At 39.9% G+C, this 22,608-nt stretch overlaps 1 protein-coding gene across 1 annotated transcript; it reads left to right on the forward strand.

The window, feature by feature from the left end:
* The first annotated feature begins 1,538 nt into the window (after positions 1-1,538).
* acsl3b (acyl-CoA synthetase long chain family member 3b) lies at positions 1,539-13,983 on the forward strand. Its single transcript, XM_015009597.2, has 15 exons — positions 1,539-1,758; positions 4,921-5,399; positions 7,009-7,186; positions 7,270-7,379; positions 7,491-7,629; positions 8,725-8,869; positions 9,064-9,187; positions 9,326-9,397; positions 9,494-9,633; positions 9,970-10,142; positions 10,241-10,315; positions 10,398-10,589; positions 10,678-10,792; positions 10,877-11,034; positions 11,462-13,983. Exons 2-15 carry the CDS (start codon positions 5,049-5,051, stop codon positions 11,617-11,619), a joined length of 2,130 nt encoding a protein of 709 aa, XP_014865083.1. The 5' UTR covers positions 1,539-1,758; positions 4,921-5,048; the 3' UTR covers positions 11,620-13,983.
* Positions 13,984-22,608: the final 8,625 nt, after the last annotated feature.

Raw genomic sequence — 22,608 nt, forward strand, 5'->3', positions numbered from 1 at the left:
GCAAAGACATATGGTCTAAAAAGCATGCAAAACCTCCAGAGTCAAGTGACGTGAGCTCAATGTTTAAGGTTAAAAGTGTCAAACGAAGCTTATCTTGCAACTTCACTTTAATCTCGTCGCCCTAAACATGTCAAGGAAGATGTTCTGTCTGTTTTATGTATGGACACGGACATTTTCCTATGCCAAATTGAAACAAATGGCATGATAAATCACAGGAAGTATCAAATCTGGCTCCCTCTTGTGTGTGAAAAAATGTTTGCATGGAAAAGGGGGATTGAAAAATTAACAAACTGTCTGTTAAAATGACAACAAGTGAATTTCTTTACTTCCAAACAATTAATTTTCAAGGAAAAAAACTTACCTCAAGCTATAGTTTTAATGACAAATCATTATTAAAAGCACACCCACTGATTTTGTTGTGTTTCACTTTCTATATTGTTTGGCAAAACTGGGAACCAAACCCTGAAGAAGAACCCTAACGGAATACAATCTCTGCAGATGGTGTGCATGTTAGCCACCCTGTTTCCCAAGGCAGTCTTCTTTTTTTATAAAAGACTTTATATCTACTAACTGCAAATTAAACATATTTGGAAAAAAAATGCATCGTTTGCATACCGTTTATATATATATATGTTTGTTTGGGTTTTTTTTCTAAAAAAAAAGTGTTTTAAGTCAGCAACTACTGTACTTAACGTAGGCCTGGACTGGGAACAATAAATGGACCAGACATTCTTGCCCACCACTATTTTTTTAATATAATATATTAATATATGAAAGCACATGACCAACAAGAGGACATATGTGCATGTTGTGTTGTTTCAAAAATTAAAATAAAGTGCAGTCGCCTACAAGGGAGAGCATAGCCACTGTAAATAAAAAAAAACCTAAACCGGTACTATGTTTCACTGCTGAGTTTCATCTTGGGAGAGATGGTCAGTCTCACATTCCCCATCTTGAAGTGAAAGTGGATGTGAAAGAAACACCACTAGACGTCTATTTTCAGTGCTTTATGAAATATACTGTTTATAGAAATACACAGTTATGCCCATAGTAAGACAATAGATACATGTACTATAAATAGTTCTTTATCAAAGTGGCACCTTAAAATATAAAACACTGTTTTATTTCTTTGGTTACCAAATATAAATCCTCTATTTCAGTGATACTAATATTACATGGTGATAACAAGTAAATAGAGTAAAAATACTATAATGTCTTACTTTTTTCTTTATCTTTCTCTATATGAAATAGTTGAAAATATATTGCTCAGTGTTAACATTATATGGACATTTTTTATGCACACATGTTGATAGAATATCAAAATATGGATCAGCCTACCTTGTGAAAAACAGTTTGGAAACGTTAAAGAACCGGATCTCGTTCACGAACTACTCCAAATGATCCGAATTCGTGAAAAGAACGGTGAATCCCAGCATTACGGAACTGCCAAGTAGTGACCGTGAGTAACCTCTGTTACGTTGCCGCTGCCCCAAGCACGCGCCACCACCAAAACACCAATCACTATCGGAGAAACAGTGTGACGTCAAACTAAAGCTTCCGGGCTGGTAGCGGTGGCCCGGTAATTCATAGATTTTGCTTCTTTATTACAATTTTATGACATGCTTGCTGTTGTTATTTATTGCCGGAAAATCCAATGTATATAGTTTATGCGAATATTTTTATCGGAGCTGTCGTTACGAGGATACATATAACGAAGACGGTCCCGGAGCGGCTCGGGCATAGCGGTTGAGAAAAGAGGTGAGAATGTGTTTCACTTTAAGCGCGTTGCAGATGTTGGGGAAGGACAGGACGATTGTTAGCCCCAGGTTGCTCAAAAGCTCAATGCCTCGCCTGGTTTATGAGATGATGAGTGTGTCTCGTTTTTTTACATCTTAGGTAAATATGTGTGAGTAAGCTGATTTCAGTTCACCAGCAGCGGGCACTGCAGCCTCTCCAGCGTGTAGCAAGGCAGCTAATGAGTAGCTTACCTCGCGAGGAGAGCGAGTGTCCGCTAACTGCTAATCTTAGCGAATTATAGCTAACCTTATGGACATTTTGAAAGACATATGCTAGCTAAAAGTAAAAAAAAAAAAACGTGACTTGTAAAATACAGTGCCGCTTGTATGTATGTATGTATGTATGTATGTATGTATGTATGTATAAAAGATAGCGACGTTTTAAAGGTAACGACACAGACATAAACAGTGGCAACGCAATGTCTATATTGCATTGCAGATAATAGATGTTAACTAGCAAGTTACAGAGTGAAAAGCTGTGATCATTTACCAGGAAAGTCAATAAACAAAAATAAAAATGTACGAACTTAAAATATAACCATTCGCTTATCGTCCTCTCATTTTGATGCGCTCACCTGTGCTGTCAAACGTGCTGCTTGAACCGTAAAGGTGCACTTGACATATTGAACGCCGTATTATAAGAAAATCTCAAATATATTGGTGAAATGACATGCAGGTGTGCACCGAAACACTGATGTTTGATAGTAAGGTTTCTGTAACCTAGCTGATTGTATTAGTAGTTGGTGAGGTGGGCTCTTTTAACAAATTAATTTCCTACAAATTGCTGTAACAACCATCATCCTGTCAACCGTCCATGATAGGGCTGGAAAATCTGTACACACTTTGTGTATTAATTTGCATTACTGTATTATTTAGAAATCTTATACTCGTTAAAGATCCACTGATAAGACTTTTCCTGGCTGGTGTTACATCATAAATTATAGTAAACTTTAACATCTGACCTCCTGATTCAGATTTTTTTTTTTTTTTTTTTTTTTTTTTTTTTTACCTAAGTGCTATAACAACTGAAAGGCGAGAGGAAACATCTTCAGCAGTTGTCTTTGTTTTGTTTATTTCTGATAGATGTAAAAGCATTGAATTTGGAAGTGTACTTGCTGCTTATCTCTGTACAGAGCTGAACTGTCCAGATAACTGTCAGATAAAATGGCACACCTATATTTTTTCTGTGTAAACCAGAACATCATTTTTGGAGCATGTCCTAATTTACAGAATGTTCTGTTTTGCATCATTAAAAACCTAGCGGAGAAGTGAAATAAACCCATTGACTTACTAATGAAATGTTTCTTGTCATGCCATAGCCTGAAGCATCAAGAAAATAATCAAAGAAAGCAGAGCTGGACAAAAGTGTCCTCCCAATTTCACTATATTTCACTATACTGCACATAAGAACTGCTTATGTGCAGTATTTGGTAGTCTTTTATGCTTAAACATGATATTGTTCTTTGACATCAAAATGCTAAAGCTCATTGTGATGATGGAAAAGTCGGAGAACAGTAAGGAACATTTTTGATCACAATTAATATCATCATTGCAATACTGATCGTTAATATTGGATTTTTATATTTTCACAATGGACTCATAAGTTACATTTATTTATTTAGATATGTGCAATCACCCTGTGCTTCAGTGAATCTGTGCAGCACATTTGTTTTTCATTCCTAACGTAAAGTAAAATTCCAAAAAGGAAGTGTTGTGTCTAAAGCAGAATATCTGGTGAGTCACAGTAACCGTCCTTCTCCAAGGAACTGCCTTCATCTGAGAAAGAATGTTTTCTCTTTGTTGATGTAAAGCTAACATGGGAAAGGGTGTGTCTCCTTCCCCACCGACACCCTCAAAGTCAAACATACAACATGCCACACATGTACTGCCAAGTCGAACCAAATGCGTCTAAGATTTTACTGCCAGGGCTGCCGATTCACCTTCACACTGTTTGGTTTACCAAATCACAGTTGAGTTGTGTCAGTTGGCGTTGTTCTTTGAGATGCTGCAAAACAAGTGAAACACGTTTATCTTGAATGACTTTTACTTGTTTAGAGGGGGGGGGGGGAAGAAAGATGCACAACACTCAGAAATTTTATGCGTTCTTTAAGAAACAGAGAACCAACTCTGTGGAAAGAAATAACGTTTTATAGATTTATTAATGGGGCACAGAGTTATACTATAGACACGTGGTTGGTTAAACCAAAGAGTTTTGCATTTGCAGTCTAACTCTGCATTGGCTGTGAGGTGCAGAGCGGATCACACAGGTGTGTGGCAACCAGTTTGGTTCTATCGTTCCAAAGGAATTTCAGCTGCAGATGGTGGTAGCGGCCCACATCTTCAGCCTGAAGTATTTCCTCATAGCACTGTGACTCTAGCGGACCGTCTGTCCTCCTGACCCAGGTTCCTCTCCCTGCAAGCTGCAGCATGAGTCACCGCAGCCTCTTCTACCACAATCAGGCCTCCCTAAGCATACACTTCAGATACCCGAGCTGCGTCTGGGGTGATCCAAAGAGTTTTGCCGTGTAGCCAAAGAACTTAGTGCAGTGTATGTTTCAGTGAATTATTCAAGACACTCGGAGAGGCTATTGTAAAGGGAGTCACGGCTTGTTCCAAGTGTCGTCTTCTAGATTGTCTGCTTTTTGTCTGTTTAACCTACAAAGTTGGGGGGGTTTTCCACAGAGTGTGAAAGCAGGAACTGACTCAAAGATCGGAATTGTTTCTATTTCACATTGTAGTTCCATTTTATTGCCATTTTCATCTGTAAAGCAAAGACAATAAATAAATTAAGTTCACCAGTTGAAATGACAGAAAGCTGTTTCTTATTTGACAAATTAGTTTATCCATTAAAATAGCTCAAATCTTGATTTTGGGAGTTTCAGCTTCACACTTTCTGCTGTAAGATGTTTCACTGTAAGCATTGCCAGACATTCGAGTGAAATAAAAAGTGCTGACTGAGACGCAGCCTAAGAATAGGCAGACTTGGTTTTCATTCAAGCAAGGATTTACTTACCAGGATGCAGTTACTTATATTTACTGCAATCCAATCTATGGAAAATGTGCTAGATTGATTTTTATCTCATAGAACACCTCTAAAATTTCACGTGTACCCTTTGCTTTGCAGGGTGCCTTGCTGCATGAAGTACCCACCAGCTGGACTGGCAGCACTTCAGAATACTTTGTACAGGCCAGCTCAGTTTGTCATTGGTCAGAAGGGATCGACTTGTCTCTAGGACCGACTTCATTACAAAAATGAAGTTGAAGGAGGATATAAACCCCCTGCTCCTGCAGGTTTTCCGCTCTGTCGTCTGGGTCTATTCCGTCATAACCTTCCTACCCTGGTACTTCTTTTCCGGGGCCGGAACCAATTTGGAGCGAGCGCGTCGGATTAAGGCCTGCTCTATCAGCGGACACCCAGCGGGACCTTACCGGGCCGTCAATAGCCGAGAAAAGCTGGTGGCATTGGTGCAGCCGGGAGTCGACACACTGGACAAAATGTTCGAGTTTGCAGCGAGGAGGTTTCCAAACAGGGACTGCCTGGGCACCAGGGAGGTGCTGAGTGAGGAGGATGAACTGCAGCCAAATGGAAAAGTGTTTAAAAAGGTGAGTGACGTGCCTCCTGTTTTAAATATGGCTAGTGAGGGAAGTTTTTATAATGTATGGTAATTTATCAACAGAGAAATTTTCAGAATTATTTTTTCTAAACCTTTCACAACAACAACAACAACAAAAAAACAACAGTTTTTCAGTTTACAGTGAAAAACCCCTCTGGAAGCAGTGAGCATGGGGTTATAAACATAAATGTGAGAGCACATGTCATTGGAGTTTGGCAGCAATCAAAGAATGGCTGTAGTTTCAAAACATCATAAGGGAAGAAATATTAGCTTCAGCTGTGAACGAGCGGATTTTTAAGAGATTTTCAAAGATTTTAAAGTCAGAAGAGATCTAAAGTCTGGAGATGCTTTGGGTGACATAACAACAAACAGAGGTTTTGGTCTGCAGCACAACGATGATGCACTTAGTAATGACCCAACAAGACAAAGTCACCATTTGATTTTTATAAGCTGCTGAATACATGCAGTTAGTCACGTTGTTGATTTTCTACATTTCACATTGATTACATGTTGATTCAAACTTCTAAATAAAAATCTGTCCCAAGCTCTATTTAACATTTTAAAGCTCTTCCTGCACGTTTTAACATCCAGGCTTCATGCATCTGATCTGATCCATTTTTACTTTTGCCCATTTTATTACATTTACCTGCTTAGATAATTTTATACCGTAACGAATGCAATCTAAACCAAGCGAACTCTCACACATAATCCAAACAGTTAATTAATAAAATTCATGTTGCATGGAAATGTTTTAGTCTCCACAATTAGAGTTGAAAAAAAACTTTTATAGAAATTGGTTATTGCCCCTGTGGAGTTGCAGTGAAACTGAAACGGGTCCTAGTTTTCTTTATTTCGACTTTAATAGCACATCCCACGTTCAGTGCTGAATATTGAACACATTTTTTAAACAAAAAAATGCTGAGTTTCACTTAATTTACATTAGTTGTGCTGGAGATGTCATGTTAAACATGCATTTTGTTCTTGAATGTGTTTGTTGTAAATGTCAAACCTGGATGTCAAAAAAACTAAAATGCCAAAACTATACCAATAACAGAAATATATCTTTTTCATCACAAAAAATGTGTCCTATGTTTTAATTAAATAAATAATAGAATAATTATTGACATAATGTCATAAGTGGCTGGCTAAATGTTAGCTTTTGTATGTCAGAATGTGAGTAAAGCCAAAACGGCCAAAGCGCAAGTTCTGATATTGAAGCTTCATCTTAGTTGACAGCTGAATGACAAGAAATGCCCTGTAGATGGCGCTAACTGACAGCGTATAAGCATCGAGGTCTGATTTGCATCAGCATGCGTCAACCTCAAATGCTACTGCTTATATTTAAGCACATTATCTTTCTGGGGGTTGGTTTTCTTCTTGGTTTGTTTCTGGTGTCAAAATCATTAAATAATATATCTTTACTATACACTTAAACACCAGTTGTCGAAGTGATTGTTTTCATTCATTGTGCAACCTGCTCTCTCGAATCATTTCTATAAAGCTTCAGACTGATGGCATGAACGTTCTGCAGGGCAGCTCTCAGTTTGTGTGTGCTGTGTAATCCTGGTTGCCGAATGTAACCTTCGTGTTTTCTGCAGGTGATTCTGGGGAACTATAACTGGCTCACGTATGAGGAAGCCTACAATGCAGCAAAGTGCTTTGGTAGTGGTCTGGCAGCTCTTAATCAGAAGCCTCACCATAACATCGCCGTTTTCTGTGAGACCAGAGCGGAGTGGGTCATAGCAGCGCAGGCCTGCTTCATGTACAATTTCCCACGTAAGTGACTCACAGGCAGACTGCGATATCTAGTGAGCCGTCAGTAAAAACTAACCAGACTTGAATGTAACTGACTTTCACAGTCGTGACACTGTACGCCACACTCGGGCCCAAAGCCATAGCTCACGGGCTGAACGAGACAGAGGTCACTCACATCATCACAAGCAAGGACTTACTTCAGAGCCGCCTTAAGGTACCTTTTTTTTTTTCCCCCTCCCTCTGTTAAGTAAATATCATTAAGCAATGTAAATATATACACTTGCATAATTTGGTTTTTGATTCTAAATTGAGCTTTCCTTCCCAGGCCATTTTGTGCGACGTGCCGCGGCTCCAGTACATCATCGTCGTGGACATTAAACCCACCAGCTGGTCAGACATTCCCAGAGGCATCACAGTCTACAACATGGAGGGTGTGAAGGAGCTGGGATCCAAGCCCGTTCAGAGTGAGCGTCTAGTGCTGATTGAAATGTTTTTAGTTTTATCCAGGACACGGAAGTACACAGATGCTGGCTTAATGCAAAGCCAGCTCGCTGATATGTAAGTAGAATGATGTGCCGGTGCATAAAAGAGTCATCAAATCACTTCTTACCAAACGCCGCCCTGATCACGGTGGGGTAATGGGATAACAGCCATAACGGCGCTCTGGCATCACTTCAGCTACATTTGAGAGAGAAACAATAGGTATTTAGATGATTGAGGTAGTTTAAAATAATGAGAACAAACTGGAACAAAATCAAAGAGCTGTCCAAGCCTGAATCAGCTTAGTTGGAGCGTTTAGGTTTTATTTGACTGTGTAACTTTTGCCTATTATGACACAGTGTAGCTAAACATGGGGCAGATTTGAGATTCTCATAATATGATAACCTTGAGTAAGAATAGAAGGTCACAGTTTTTACAAATGTTTTTACGAATTTTGATAATGCCTTCAAAAGTATGTGAAGAACAATATTAGGTTTTGACTCTTTCCGGCTGTATTCAACCCTGAGGATAGTTCATATTTGTTTTAGGTAATATGTTGGTTCATGTTTGCTTTCTCTTTTTTCGTCGTCTTTCAGGCTGTTGCGATCACTAAGAAGAATGCAGTCTTTGCTTTTAAAAATTGTGTTTAAGTTTTATTGGACGTGCTATCGGTTCTCGATTGTGTATTTGAAAAGGGAGAACGTCTCTTTTTTTTTTCCCCCACCTGCAGCAGAACGGGTGGTGGCTAATTTGAATTGGATACATTTTTTACCAACTTGCTTGAAGGTCTTAAAAAAGTACTAAGTGTTAAATTGAAATGATTTTCCACCTGCAACAATGTACTTTTATGAATGCACATTTGATAACATTTGGTTTCTATTCTCAACAGTTACTTGTGTGAGTCAAAAATATGATATTATTCTGAAGCATCAGTCCAGAAAACCTCAAAACCATTTGGTTTCGAAGATGTTGTAAATAAAAACAACTGTGTAATATTCTTCAGATTGTTTTAATTTGAAAGAATTTTAATTTGCCTTATATTTCCTCTCCAACCATCCCTTTCTGCTCCGCGCTTGTAGTGGACCGCAGACAGCCGGAGCCCTCGGACATCGCTGTCATCATGTACACCAGTGGTTCCACTGGCATCCCCAAGGGTGTGATGATCTCCCATGGCAACCTCATCGCTGGCATCGCAGGCATGGCCGAGCGGATCCCTAATCTCAAGTATGAGGTTCTCAGTTTGACCGGCTTGCTTTTGACACTTCCCCTCTGATTTTTCTAGCGGTTAAATTCTTCAGAACGTCTTTCTCTTCGTAACTGTGACTTTCCAAGCATTTTTAGAGATGCTTATTTTTGTGATGCTCTCTTCTCCTGTATATGTAAATAGATGACAATGCTTGTTTTTGTTGTCTTGGCAGTGAGACTGACACCTACATTGGGTACCTACCACTGGCCCACGTTTTAGAGCTCAGCGCAGAGCTGGTTTGCATCTCCCACGGCTGTCGCATCGGATATTCCTCTCCTCAGACTCTCGCCGACCAGGTCAGTGTGCAAATGGACAAACAGCTCTTCGAGCCAGTCTGTCTTATAATCTAAAGCGCAGTGAGCTCTGAGGTTGTGACAGGTGACAGACTGCGATCTGTACGATAACAGTTCACCAGAGTTGTTTCATTTTCATAGTCCTCCAAGATCAAGAAGGGCAGCAAAGGGGATACCAGCGTGCTGAAACCGACTCTCATGGCATCTGTGCCAGTAAGTCCCGTTAACCTGTCACATAGCTTACCGAAACAGACGAAATGCTGTGTGTTCAGTCACATCTGAGCTGTCGTCTGATCTCTCCGCGTGCAGGAGATCATGGATCGAATTTACAAAAATGTCATGACCAAAGTGGACGAGATGAGCAAATTTCAGAAGACGCTCTTTGTGTTGGCTTACAACTACAAGATGGAGCAGCTCTCCAAGGGCTACAGTACGCCTCTCTGTGACAGGTAATCCACATTGCACACACAAAGCTGCTCACTGACTTGACATTTGATTCGCCTTTCACACTCGAGCATTCATTAATCTCTAGATCTTTCTGTCTAATCGCAACTTAAAGGAACTTCTTCCTCCACTAATCCTCAGTAAAGCAAAACTGTAGCTAGAGATATTAAAACTTAATGTGTTGTGAAGTATTTTACAAATGTAAAAATGCCACTTTGTGACGCATAAAATTCCAATAAAATAAATTGAACTTCGTTTTAGTGATGTGACAAAATGTTCCTCATCACCTCGCTGATCTCTTTTTTTTTTTTTTTTCTTTTTCTTTTTCTCCTGCCCTGTAGAATAGTTTTTAACAGAGTGCGGTCTCTGTTGGGAGGCAACACTCGGGTGCTGCTTTCTGGTGGGGCTCCGCTCTCTGCGGCAACGCAGCGCTTCATGAACGTCTGCATGTGCTGCCCGGTGGGACAGGGCTACGGCCTGACAGAGACGTGTGGGGCTGGCACCATCAGTGAGAGTAAGGACATCGGAAAATAGCGAGTGAGGGTTTTCTCGATGTACTTATGAATTTTAGATTAAATTGGACTTGTTTTTGTTTTGTTTGTTTTTTTCCAGTGTGGGATTACAGTACTGGACGGGTTGGCGCGCCGCTGGTTTGCTCAGAGATCACTCTGAAGGACTGGGAAGAGGGTAAGGAAACTCGTAGCAAGGCAACATGTCCAGAGGTCATGTTGGGGAAAAAACATCACTGACAAGATTGGTGGTTGTTTAGGTGGCTACCACAGCACTGACAAGCCCAACCCAAGGGGGGAAATTTTGATTGGAGGTCCAAATGTAACAATGGGTTACTACAAAAGCGAAGGCAGGAACCATGAAGACTTCTTCGTGGATGCGAAGGGCCAGAGATGGTTCTGTACGGGAGACATAGGAGAATTCCATCCTGACGGATGCCTGAAGATTATCGGTAAACACGCAAACTGCTCTGTTTGTTCACACATTTAAAAATAAAAAGCTAAGCCTCTCATCAGCTCTTTGTTTTTGTTTCTCTGCAGACCGTAAGAAAGACTTGGTGAAACTCCAGGCAGGCGAATACGTCTCTCTCGGAAAAGTAGAGGCGGTTTTGAAGAACTGCCCGCTCATAGACAATATCTGTGCCTACGCCAACAGGTATCATCCCGCACCTGCTTCCCTCTTAGGCATTGTCCCTGCTCTGTAAGGATGTTCTATGATGTTTTTTGTTGTTGTTTTCAGTGAAGAGTCATATGTGATCAGCTTTGTGGTTCCCAACCACAAACACCTCATGTCATTGGCGGAGCAGGTTCAAATAAAGGGCACGTGGGAAGAGCTCTGCAACAATCCCAAGATGGAGAAGGAGGTTCTCCGCGTCATTACTGAGGCGGCCGTCTCAGGTAGTTAGGAAAAGGCTTGAAACTATGGGATTTAATATGGGAAGAAAGAAAAATGTGGGGGAAAACCATCATTTCTGGATTTTATCTCGTTTCCTGTCGGCATTGATTTTATGATTGATCATATTTGTGTTATATGATTGTGTACAGCTCTATAAATAAATTTGGGATGGTAGTGTGTAATAAAAGTCTATATTTTTCTTACTAATCTGCCAATGTATCCGTAAACACAGAGTTACAGAAACAGATTCTTTGAAAATATCAGTCTGGAGAAATTTCAACTTGGAAAATGTGTAGAAACCACAATTAACAGCTAATGATAACTCGTGTCTGCTAGGCCACAACTTTTAAATGTGTTATGATAGCTTTGAACTTCTGGCCATTAAGGTATTTGTCAGGCTGATCTGTGATTCTGCTCTCTTCCAATTAGGCAAACTGGAGAAGTTCGAGATTCCCAAGAAAATCCGCCTGAGTTCCGAGCCGTGGACGCCGGAGACCGGCTTGGTCACCGACGCGTTCAAGTTGAAACGCAAGGAGCTCAAAACACACTACCAAGAGGACATTGAGAGGATGTACGGTGGGAAATAAAAGAGTAGACGCACTCCAAATGACCGTCTCACGAGGACTTACATGGACGACACTCACACAAACACAGACACGCGGACTTGTTCGCCTCCTCTTCAGCTTCTCCGTCACCATCTACGATCAAACGAGGCACGAAAAGTCTGGAGTCAGGTTCACATCTTTAGGTCGAGAGCAAGAGGCCGATCCCACCAGACGCACTAACAACTCCACTCTCCGCCGATCCAAAAAAAAAAAAAAAAAAACCCATCGAGTTGCCACGGCGACCACATGAAGTCAGACCTTTGCATGACTCAAAGTATAAAGAATGTCATGCTGGACGCTTGTACATCCGTGTCTGTCTCGCTTCTCTTCTCCCCGCCACGCGTTCTGGAACATTCCACCTCTGCAGCTCGGTTTGCCAACACGCGGCGCAGATATCCGGCAGGGACGTGCGATCCCTCTTAAGACTCTGAGGAACATTCAGGTTGGAATATTTGCAGGGATCATTGTTGTCATAATTTTTTTTTTTTTTCTTTTGTGTGTTTTGCAATGTTTCTTCTACGTTTGGTTTGTCTGCATTGGAGTCCATGTGTGCGGTGAGTAACTGTTGCGAAGCCATGAGAGATTTTACATTACGACATTGGAAAATACGTTTTCTTGTTACTTGTATTATTCAGATGGGTTTACTGTTTTTATATGGTTAAGTTGTATTTTCTACCTGTTCATGCTCCATTGTATGTTTTCATTCCATTTTTAAGATCATTTTCTCCTTTTATTTTTTTGTCAGGAATCCCAAAGTTTTCTCATTTGAGTGCATGTTTACTCACTTGTCTCTTTTATCCCTGCTCCCATCTAATGCAGCATCAATGGGGAAAGGTGTCCTTTGAGACAATGCATGGGTTGGGATTTGCTCCAAAATGACCTGCGTCATCTGCCCTGAATTCCTCCGGTCATAATTAATGCACCAATACGGATATACTCCAAGGGAACTTAGCTTACTGTAGAATGGTTTGAAGTAGATTTAGTCTTTTTTTTTTTTTTTTTTTGGGCTCAGTTGTATGTTAATCTTATTAACCATAGGTCTTACTGTTACTTCTCTCAGTTTTTAAATAGAATAATGGGATACAAAAATGAATGTGCAATATTTATACTCAATGTTAATGTAAGAAGGAAGAAAATGCACAGCCGACAGATTTTTTTTTTTTTTTTTGTGGCGTATTCGACACTAAGCTTCGTTTAGGGTGAAGGCTTTGTAGAGGATGGTAGAGAGACACTGATAGGGGAGTTTAGATGTAGCCTGTGCTGGAAAATATTCATTAAAACTGCATGATGGAAGGTGCACGACTGTACCAAAAAATAAAATAAAAAATCGCACTCCATTCAGGCCACTGAAAAAGAAATGCTTTATGAACACACTCCATGTTAGAGTACATAGGGAAAACTCAAACTGAGATTTCTGTATATTTAGACAGGTTTGTGTGTATAATAACTGTATGTGTAATGTACATAAAAAAAAAGGATTCTGTAACCTCCCATTTATTTGAATCCATGTAATATAGAGCTCCAACGGTAGGCTGTCAGATAGACGGTGGTGTTTAATTAATTACATATTACAAGTGACTTTCTTCCTTCAGTATTATGTGTTTATAGACTGAAGATGAGAATGTTTGCTCAGTGCTGTAATGTAAGGAGGACAGTTTTTTCTGAATGCAACCTCTGCTTTCTGGTACTTAAAGCATCCCTGCGTCGACAAAGGTACAGTCAGGCAGTCTAGCTCCATCCCTTTTAGCTCGAAAAGGTTTAGATTGTAAGAACCTCGCCTGTGTCTTCCCTTTTTTTGTTTTTTTAACATAAACACAAAATGCTCCTTCCTCCGCTCTCTGATGTTTCAATGAAGAGTCCTTTACTCTGCTTTTTTTTTCCTTTTGCCCGGCTAGAGGTGGCTTGTTGCCTTCTGACAAAAAAACAGACATGAGATATCTTCAGGGGTTCTTTAGAATGTGAAGCGCTCCATGCTTATTGTTGATATCGCACACACTCCGTGTACCTGCCCTCAGCGGCGAGGCGGAGGCAGCAGATGGTGCAGAGACAAAATCTAATGTTTATTTTTCACTTGCTTTGTAAAAAAAGGCTTAGAGGTCAGGGGGGGCTCTGATATCTAAACTGCATTAAATACTACCAATAACTGTACACCTGTAAAGCCTCCTGTAAATGTATTTGATGATCTCTGTTATTGACCGGTTTTGAGGGTCTCCGTTTCCTCTTGTTTTGTTTTTTTTGGTTTGTTTTTGTGTGATGAAGCTGAGCTACTGCAAGTGTATCCTTTCTTATTTATTTGTGATTTGGCCTTGGCAATTATGTAATGGAAATAAAGAAGTTTGTATTGTTGGTCCTTCTGTTCTTGGCGTGTCGAGCGTCTGAGAGATAAGCAACTTGATTGGAATCACCCTGAAACTATAGTTTCTATGGTAACGAAGGCCAGTGTTCCTGTCTGAGTGAACGCGGTTGGTGGAAGGCGGCGCGGCGCCCCGACACACACAGAACACGCAGTTCTCGGAGTCGAAAATGTAGCGCTTGAAAAAATAAGATTTCTCTTTCTGTTTTCAGTGTTTTGATGACAGACCTGCGCTCCCACCTCATCTGTTGAAGGAAGAAGATTGTTGTTGTTGCAAGAAAGCAGACTCTCACTTATCGATCCCATAATTACGTCATTAAACTATCGATTAGCAAAGAAGCGTGCATGTTTCTCTTTCTTGGAACCAGACTAGATAATTAACAAATAAATTACAGATTTGTCTCAAAAAAAAGTTAACTTATTTGAGTAATTAATTCACTTCACACAAGATGTCAAAGATTCAGTACACATAAAGTCCCATATTTAAAAAGCTTATTTCTAGTAATCATGGCCTTAATTATCACAATGATCAAAATCTGATGATTGGGTGTCTCTCTCCTCTTTCTCCATGCAATACTCCATGGATTCTCCGGGAGGTTTGGGTTTGCCCAGCTTATGCACAATAATACCAGCTTTTGGTATCTCTGGCAATGTGTGCCAAGTGCTGCTGGAAAACTGAAACATCTTCACCAAGATTGTGAGCAGAGGGAAGCATGGAGTGCTATAAAACGTTCCAGTGGATGACTGCACTGACTGACTTTGGACTTGAGAAACCCAGCGGACCAACAGGTAAGACTCCTCTGATGTCGTCTCTGGATCAGGAATGCAACAGCCGTAGCTCGTGTCTTAGCTACGTCTGTGTGCTGTGGCTCTTGAAACACTGACTCCAGTAATTAATTTGAACCCCCCACACCCCCCCACACACACACACACACACACCTACACCTTCTCCATTCTCTTGAAAAATCCTTTCTTCCTTTCTCTGAAGGCTGCAGTTATTTCCATTGCCTGTGCACTATTTTCTAGTAAAATGTTTTCCTTCCACTCCACTTTTCATTAACTTGTTTTAGTTAGCGCGCTGTGAACAACCAGCTTCTCCACCTTTTTTTTTTTTTTTTTTTTTTTTTGCTAACCCACAATGCTGGAGTATCAGTGACACCTACAACACTAAATAATAATGTTGTGTTTTATTGAGGTAGGCTTACTGCTAATTTTAATTTTAGTTTTCAACTGACGTGGTATTTTTTTTTTTTTTTTTTCTTGGCTCCATCTTTCATTTGAAATAAAAGGCGGTCTACAAGACCACACAGTCAGGCAATCCTTCCCACTCTTCTCTGCCATTTCATCCCTCCATCCATTCCTCTGGGACAAGTGAGTGAGTCATAGGCATAACGCTCCCTTCATTAGTCCACTGATACTGATGCACACATGTAGAGAGAAGAAACGGCTCTGCCACAACAACAACAACAACAACACAGAGAAGCAGGAAGGTTGTCTTCCATATTGTTTGAATAAAGATTGTTGTTTCTATTTTTGTATTGTTTCCGTCTTCCTTTTTTTTTTTCCACTGGCATGCTGTTCCATCTTTTTTTTTTCCCCTCATCCTGCTGCTGCTTCGCTTGGCTCCCTCTTCCTGTCTGCTTATGACTCAGAAGTGCGGAAAAAAAAAAAAAAAAAACTTTTATCTTTATGTTCTGCTCACACACACTCCTGGGTTAGCCAGAGACATATTGGCGTTTACCCAGGGATGAGCAGGGCTGACGCTGGACTGCTTCATAACTCTGGAGAGGTGGTGGGTGGTGCCTGGAGAAGAAGTGAGAATAATTGCATTTCAGGCTGAAAAATGGCGGTAACGCAAGGACGGAGCTGAGATGTGGAAAAAGAGGAAGAAGATGTTTGAGGAAGTACATATAGATTGTAACCTTTCAAACATAAACCCACTTTATTTCCCAATGGATCTGTAAAAAAAAAAAAAAAATCTGCTTGCATCCAAGGTTTTTAATTAGTCTTATTTTGTTTTATATCACGTGTGTGCTGTTTTATACCTCCTCCTGTTTTATCTTTTGTTTTATGTCTTTTATTTTGTAAAGCACTTTGTGATTTCTGTCCTGTAACAGGTTCTATGTAAATAAAGTTTACTTACTATGTGAGCTGTGTAGGACTACATTTCCCACTATTTGGACATGCACAACATCAGCATTCATTGGGTTTTGAGGGCGTTATCTCTAACCCATCAGGCTGTGTTAGAACTTCAAAGCTGCAGCTGAACAAGACTTCTAGAAATAAATATTTTCTGGGAAGAGACAAGCTCACTTGAGCACAGAGCACTGCAACATCTACAAAACAAATCAAGAAAATCAGCACAAAGCCCTGAAAACAACTGTGTATACATCGGTGGTAGTAATTAAACTAACACTAAAATCTGGAAAGATCCATGCAGGGTCACAAAGGTAGATGAATGGTATTATTTTGTCAACAATATGAGGAACAAATAGAGACATGTTGAACATGGTAACTTTAAGAAGTTAAAACGTAACTCTAGACGTTAGTGGATAATTTATTGCAGGAAGAAAAGTACATAGAGTATCTCACTCAGACTCAGGATCTACTTATGAAGAAGAAAACTTTAATGTAAATAAAACAGATAAAATGTAAAATAGAAGGCATGACAATATCCAATTGAACACTTGTGGCACTGGTATAATGGCGCCCTGGGCAGTGAGCCATGCTATCACTACTAGCAATAAAAAAATTTTAAAAAAGATGCGAATGACTCTACTTCCACTTTTGTAGAAATAAGTTTTGTGTGTTTTAACTCATATTTTTCACCAAGTTGTTTTTGCACACACAAAATAATGAGGCAACATTTTCATGCTGTCACATTCTTTTCATGCAATAAGTTCTTGTTCATTAAAACTGGTGGGCGTTTCTTTTTTTTTTATTTACCAGCTCATCCTTTCTGCTTTGATTGTGAATTCAGTTCCAGTTAACAGCTGAGATACTTCCAGCACTACACACCTGGATAATTTTCAGCATTGAATTAGCTGGAGAAAACATTTGTGTCCCGTTCCTTTCTTCGTGTTTATTTCCCGTTAATTCATAATTAAGATGAGATGTGTACAACTCAGTCAAAGAGACTTTTTATGTGTTGCTGTTGATACATTGATTATTTCTTCAAGACTTGAGGCATTTCAGAGCTAAATGAAGAAAGTTACTTCACACATTTCGAATCACCTACAGTGACTTTGATGCTCGTTTTCGGTTGACAGTGTTTTTGACTTTCAGCCCTCCTGCTGATTCTGTTTTTTTTGGTGTCTGTGTCGGTAATGTGTCAGTCCGACCTTTGTCAGCGCCATGCCAGGCACTGGGCTCTGCTTCACTCAGCATGGATGTATCATGATGCAAAGGCCAAATTAGAGATGGTAAAAAGAGCGAGGGCTGGTAATGAGCTGAGAGTTCTGGGGAGGGTAGGCGAGGGGGAAGCGGGGAGGCTGAGGGTGGCAAGGCACAGAGAGATAGGCAACTGATACGTCGGGACGATGACTCACCGATGATGGGTATTTATAGCATCAGTCAGGAGGAGAGGAGGGAGGAAGGGAAGGGAAGGGAGGGTAGGAGTAGGAGTAGGGATGGAGGAGCGAGGGGTCACTATGTTTTTTGGAGGCAGCTTCACAACAAAGAGCGGTTTAAAGAGAAACCAAAGAGATAAAAGTGACAGAGAGATAAAAGTGACAGAGAAAAGGAAGAGGTGAGAGGGACAAAACAGAAGAGAAGATGAAGGGGGGGGGGGCAAAAAAGGAAATAAGGGAAAGGGAGCGGTGTAAGGGTTGGTGACCGCGAGAGATGGAGAGATGAGAGGATTAACTGTGATTAAAAAGTGGGTAGAAGAGGGGGAGGAGGGAAGGGGGGGACAAAAATAGAAAGCCTTTTCAAAATTCACACATTAACTCAAATCATGTTTTGGCTCAGTGCAGCGACAACATCCTGTCAGTGTGCTGTGGCAAGGACAGGATGTTGGCTTTTAGCTGAATAATAATAATAATAATAATAATAATAATAATAATAATAATAATAATAATAATAATAATAATAATAACTGTTTCTGGTATATTAGCATCCGCACATATTGACTCATTCACGTTAAAAAGAGAGAGAGAGAGAGAGAGAGAGAGAGAGAAAAAAGCCCACGCCTCTGTTCAACCTCTTATTGAGCGCACACACACACACACATATATATATATATATATATATATATATATATATATATATATATATATATATATATATATATATATATATATATATATATATATATATATATATATATATATATATACGCACACACACAGTTTGCAGAGGAGGACAGGAAAAGGTGGCACTCTTTAATGAGCCTAAAACTCTAAAACTCTCTGCTGTTGCCTAGACACTGCGCACTTCCAGAAACGTTCAGCCAATTAGCGAGGCAAAACAACAGACATCTTCCAAATATTTGTGCAGTAAATAGGCGCTTTATTAGTGTGCGCGAGGCTATTATATCAAACTAAACTTTCCTGTATTCGTCGGTCTTGGCGACACGAGGGTTTCTGTTTCTGGTTCTTGGAGGTTTCTTTATGTTTCTTTCTCGGCTCTTGACTTCATCAATAAACACATTCTGCCCTGGTTTCTAGTGACGTCAGCCAGTGCGTCAAGCTGCATCCTTTTTACCAGAGAGACTGATCAAATCAGTTCACGTTGTGCTCGCGCACACATGTGCATGAGAACAAAGCATCACTTAGACGGACGAGGGACGATTCAAAGGATTCACAGCCGGCCGTCGTCAAGGAGGGGAATAAAATTAAACAAAAAAGCAAATAAAAACGAAGCTCTTGATACGCATTGTGCCTGGACTTTTATCATCAGTATCTTATCCGCCTCGTCTGCTGCATTTCATCCACTTATCCCTTGTTGCACAAATGTGGGCAAATATGAATCAGCTGAGCAAAAAAAAAAACACTCACACGCACACACACACACAACAAACAAGCATGTATTCCCATAAAAATAACTCAGTTATACAAGATGCAAAAGCAATGGTGGGTCTGGGGTTAGGAACTAATGCTTTATTAGCCTAATGGCTTTCAAACTCATTCTGGCATGTCCTCCTTCAGATGGAGGGAAATTTCATTACAATGTTTATTTAAGGCCATTTATCAAGCAAATAAACTAAAAAGAGTTTCATTCATTAAAAGGATTTCGTGTTTTCGGCTACTTTTTTCTCTCTATTTTTATCCATGGATCTGTTGCAGTGATGATAACCGAGTTGTGACGGATCATTTGATGAGCTTTGACTCCATATTTTTGCATCTATTCATAGTTTTTCTCCTGCAAGTACGAGTTTAGAGCTTTGCATTACCAGAAATTGCCTCTGTAAATTATCATTCAACTCAAATGATAATGACTAACCAAAAGTGACAGGGGTTAAAAAGCCAACTAGTTATGCAACAGTCTTGTCTTATAAAGAAGCTTAAGAAGAAACGGGGAACAAAGATGATGGGCTTTAGCTTCGTGCTGAAACAACAGGGTTCGGACTGAAAAAGAAAGGGAAGCACACAAACTCGATGACAACAAAGTATGAAAATGGAGGTGAGTGACTGAAAATTCCCTGGCAGCTTCAGTGCAAAGCTGCAAAATTAATGTCTGCTTTAAGGCTACCGATGTAAGCGTTACAAAAAAAAAAGACAAATGAGGATGTGAACCTCTCAAAATTGGAAAACAGTTGCAGTTCCTTACAAGAAATATGTATCATTTTTGAAAATGTTCAAATTTTGAATCAACCCGCAAACTTCAATGTGTTTTGTTGTGATTTTGTGTGCGTCACTAAAACCGACTAGTGCATAGGTTTAAAGAGCAAGGAAACGAAAACATGGTTTTCAAAATCTAATACAAATAGTCTGAAATGTGCGGCATGCCAGACAGACCATGTAAATATTTTGAATAACCACATTCAACGTGGCTACAGCTGCAAACTGAAAACTTTCCCCATTTTTCTTTCAAATGGCTCCATGTGTTTACTGCAAAGCAGCTCAGTCAAATTCAATGGAGAGCATCTCTCACAATCAAGTCTTTCTGCATATTTTCAATCGGATTTGGTTGTAGACTTTGACTGGGCCATTTTAAAACATGGACATGCTTTGATCTGAAGACACTCAATTGCAAATCTGGCTGCATGTTTTGGGTTGTACTTCAGTTCGGTCTCAAATTATTTGCTGCTTATAGGTTTGGATTTTTTTTTTTTTCCAAACTTTGATTAATGCCCTCCTTAGGCAGCATGTCAGCTTATGTAGACAGCTTTACTTTGTAGATAAAATATTTTAGAGGCACGAATACTTTGGCCAGAAAAAAGCCTCTCTAGTTAGTAAATAAGTGTGAGGTAGTAGCAAAAACTGTAGCTCGTTCTCAGTTTTAAAGATTTTACATGTAAAGGATTTGACAGCTAATGGCTGACAGGAGAATGTCTGACTTTAGTTCATGTGTGAATTCTTCTTGCAACATGTTTGGATCAACTAGAGGCTTTTTGCAGCACTACCAGGACAAACTAATGAAAGAAAATTACAATATCTGCATTTTGCCAAAATAGTTGCATTTTGGAAAAATACGACTAGTTTTCCAAAATTTCCTTGACAGGAGATTAATTTTTGCAGTTTAATCCAAGTAAAACAAAGATTTTAGGGACAGGTTTTATTCAAAACCACAGGATGTATCTAGCCAAAAATAACCCGGTGAAAAGCCTACAAGATGTGTTGTGAGAATAGGTATTGTGGGCAAAACAGAAGAACACCCCCCACAACCATCTTACACACACACTACACACATCCTGTATAGAGTGTATGCCAAAAAGCTGGAGCATGACTTGACATGGAGAAAAAGAGGATTGTGGTAATAACTGCAGGGTAAAAATTCCTGTGCACCATTTATGTTTTCAAATCACTTTTAGTTGAGATCAAGTTGCCAAGAAACTAGACAGGATTCCTGGAAGTAGAAAACGCTGGCCAGGAAACGTCTGGCACGGCAATCCTGCGAAATCAGTCACAGTTCTTCAGTGACGCTGATTGAACAAACAAGATCTAACTGGCTGGTTTTGAAGAGCTCCTGGATCTATGAAGGGAAATCAGTTTTGTCAAACAAGAGAAGCAGAATAAATGTACTTTTGAATATCAGTAAAAGAAAATAATGATTTGATTATCTTAAACAAAAAGACAAGCTGATTAATCTTAATAAAAAGTAATGAATGCTCAGTAGCAGCAGTCTAATCTAATTATCAGACTTTGAATCCATTAGGCAGAACTTCAGCTGCTTTACTGCATGGACGATGTCAAGTTTTGTAGTTCCTTCAGTCTACTCCTTTGACCTAATGGCTCAGCTAACACATTGTGGCTCTAATCACTTCCGTCTTTACACCTGAACCACCTTCCTCCTGAAGACAAGGGCCATGCATTTGCTGCTGTAATTGGCACATTCAAAGGGAGGGGCTGGGTGGTAAAGAAAAAAAAGAAAAAAGCAATGAACACAAGCCCCAGGGGAAAGGGACCAGATTTTTAAAAAAAGTGAAGACTCTAATGAACGAGACAAGGACACCAACCTGGGGGAAGGAGATGAAGCTGGAGGCAGCTGAAAAGCTTTGAGGGCAGCGTCACCATGGAGACATTGGCTGCAAGGAAGCCTTGACAACGGGTGTGCCAAGCTTCATGCTCTCGCGGGTCGAAGAAGAGGTGAGATTGGTGGTGGGTGGCCCTTTTTCCCCCTCCCCCCTCCCTGTCGCATGGTGATTTATTCTTTTTAGCCTTTTGTATTTACATGACTTTATGAAACGTTATTGTATTTGCAGCCACATAAGTGAAGGTGAAATGCTGCAGTGTTTTCAACACCTCAACTTCTGTATGACTCACTGGTCCTTGAGCTGATTTTGAAGCTTCAAAGCCACACAGAGGAACAAACAGCACAGTTTCATGAATGTGTTTGGATTGGATAAGCATCTGGTTTGACGCATGTCTTTTGTGTTTATCCTCTCCTCTTCCTCCCCCCCTAGAAAAGATCGGCATGTAGGTAAATAGAGCAGTATACTTGGTATGCTGCAGATACACAGTGATATGTGTGAGGTATTATTTGATTTATTGATGAACGGTTTAAGCATATCAAGGATTATAGAAATGTGATGCAAGAAGAGAGAAAATGAAATATTTAAAAATTGATATAAGCAATGTAATTTATCAAATAAAATGAAGGAAATACCTTTCTAAATTTTTCTGTGAAATGTAATTGAAAATTACTTATAGGCTGATCACACCCACATTTTAAAGGAAGGGGGTATAATGCCCCACTTTTATGAATTTAAACACGAGATTGCACTGTTGGATAATATGACTTCTTTGTCAAGCTTTTTATAAATGGAGTGGAGGTTGCAGCATGTATGTGTTGCCCTTTGATGAATTTAGTTTCAGCAACAACAACAAAAAAAAGAGCATGAAAGAGAGAGCCTCAAAGTGAGGTGATGAAAGTCACAAAGTCATTAAGACGGTGAGTGAACACCTTATTTAATTAGCCTAATTCTCCTTCTCTTCTACTCTGCTGCAATGTTCATT

The sequence above is a fragment of the Poecilia mexicana genome, unplaced genomic scaffold, assembly GCF_051168715.1.
Source record: "Poecilia mexicana isolate PSO_F unplaced genomic scaffold, ASM5116871v1 scaffold_17, whole genome shotgun sequence".
Taxonomy (NCBI): domain Eukaryota; kingdom Metazoa; phylum Chordata; class Actinopteri; order Cyprinodontiformes; family Poeciliidae; genus Poecilia; species Poecilia mexicana.

Bases quoted from the DNA above. Each gene is read 5' to 3' on its own strand.
- acsl3b (XM_015009597.2), top strand. From the start codon at position 5,049: ATGAAGTTGAAGGAGGATATAAACCCCCTGCTCCTGCAGGTTTTCCGC. The intron at 5,400-7,008 runs GTGAGTGACGTG...TGTTTTCTGCAG, and splicing joins ATGGAAAAGTGTTTAAAAAG to GTGATTCTGGGGAACTATAA. The intron at 10,143-10,240 runs GTAAGGACATCG...GTTTTTTTCCAG, and splicing joins GGCTGGCACCATCAGTGAGA to TGTGGGATTACAGTACTGGA.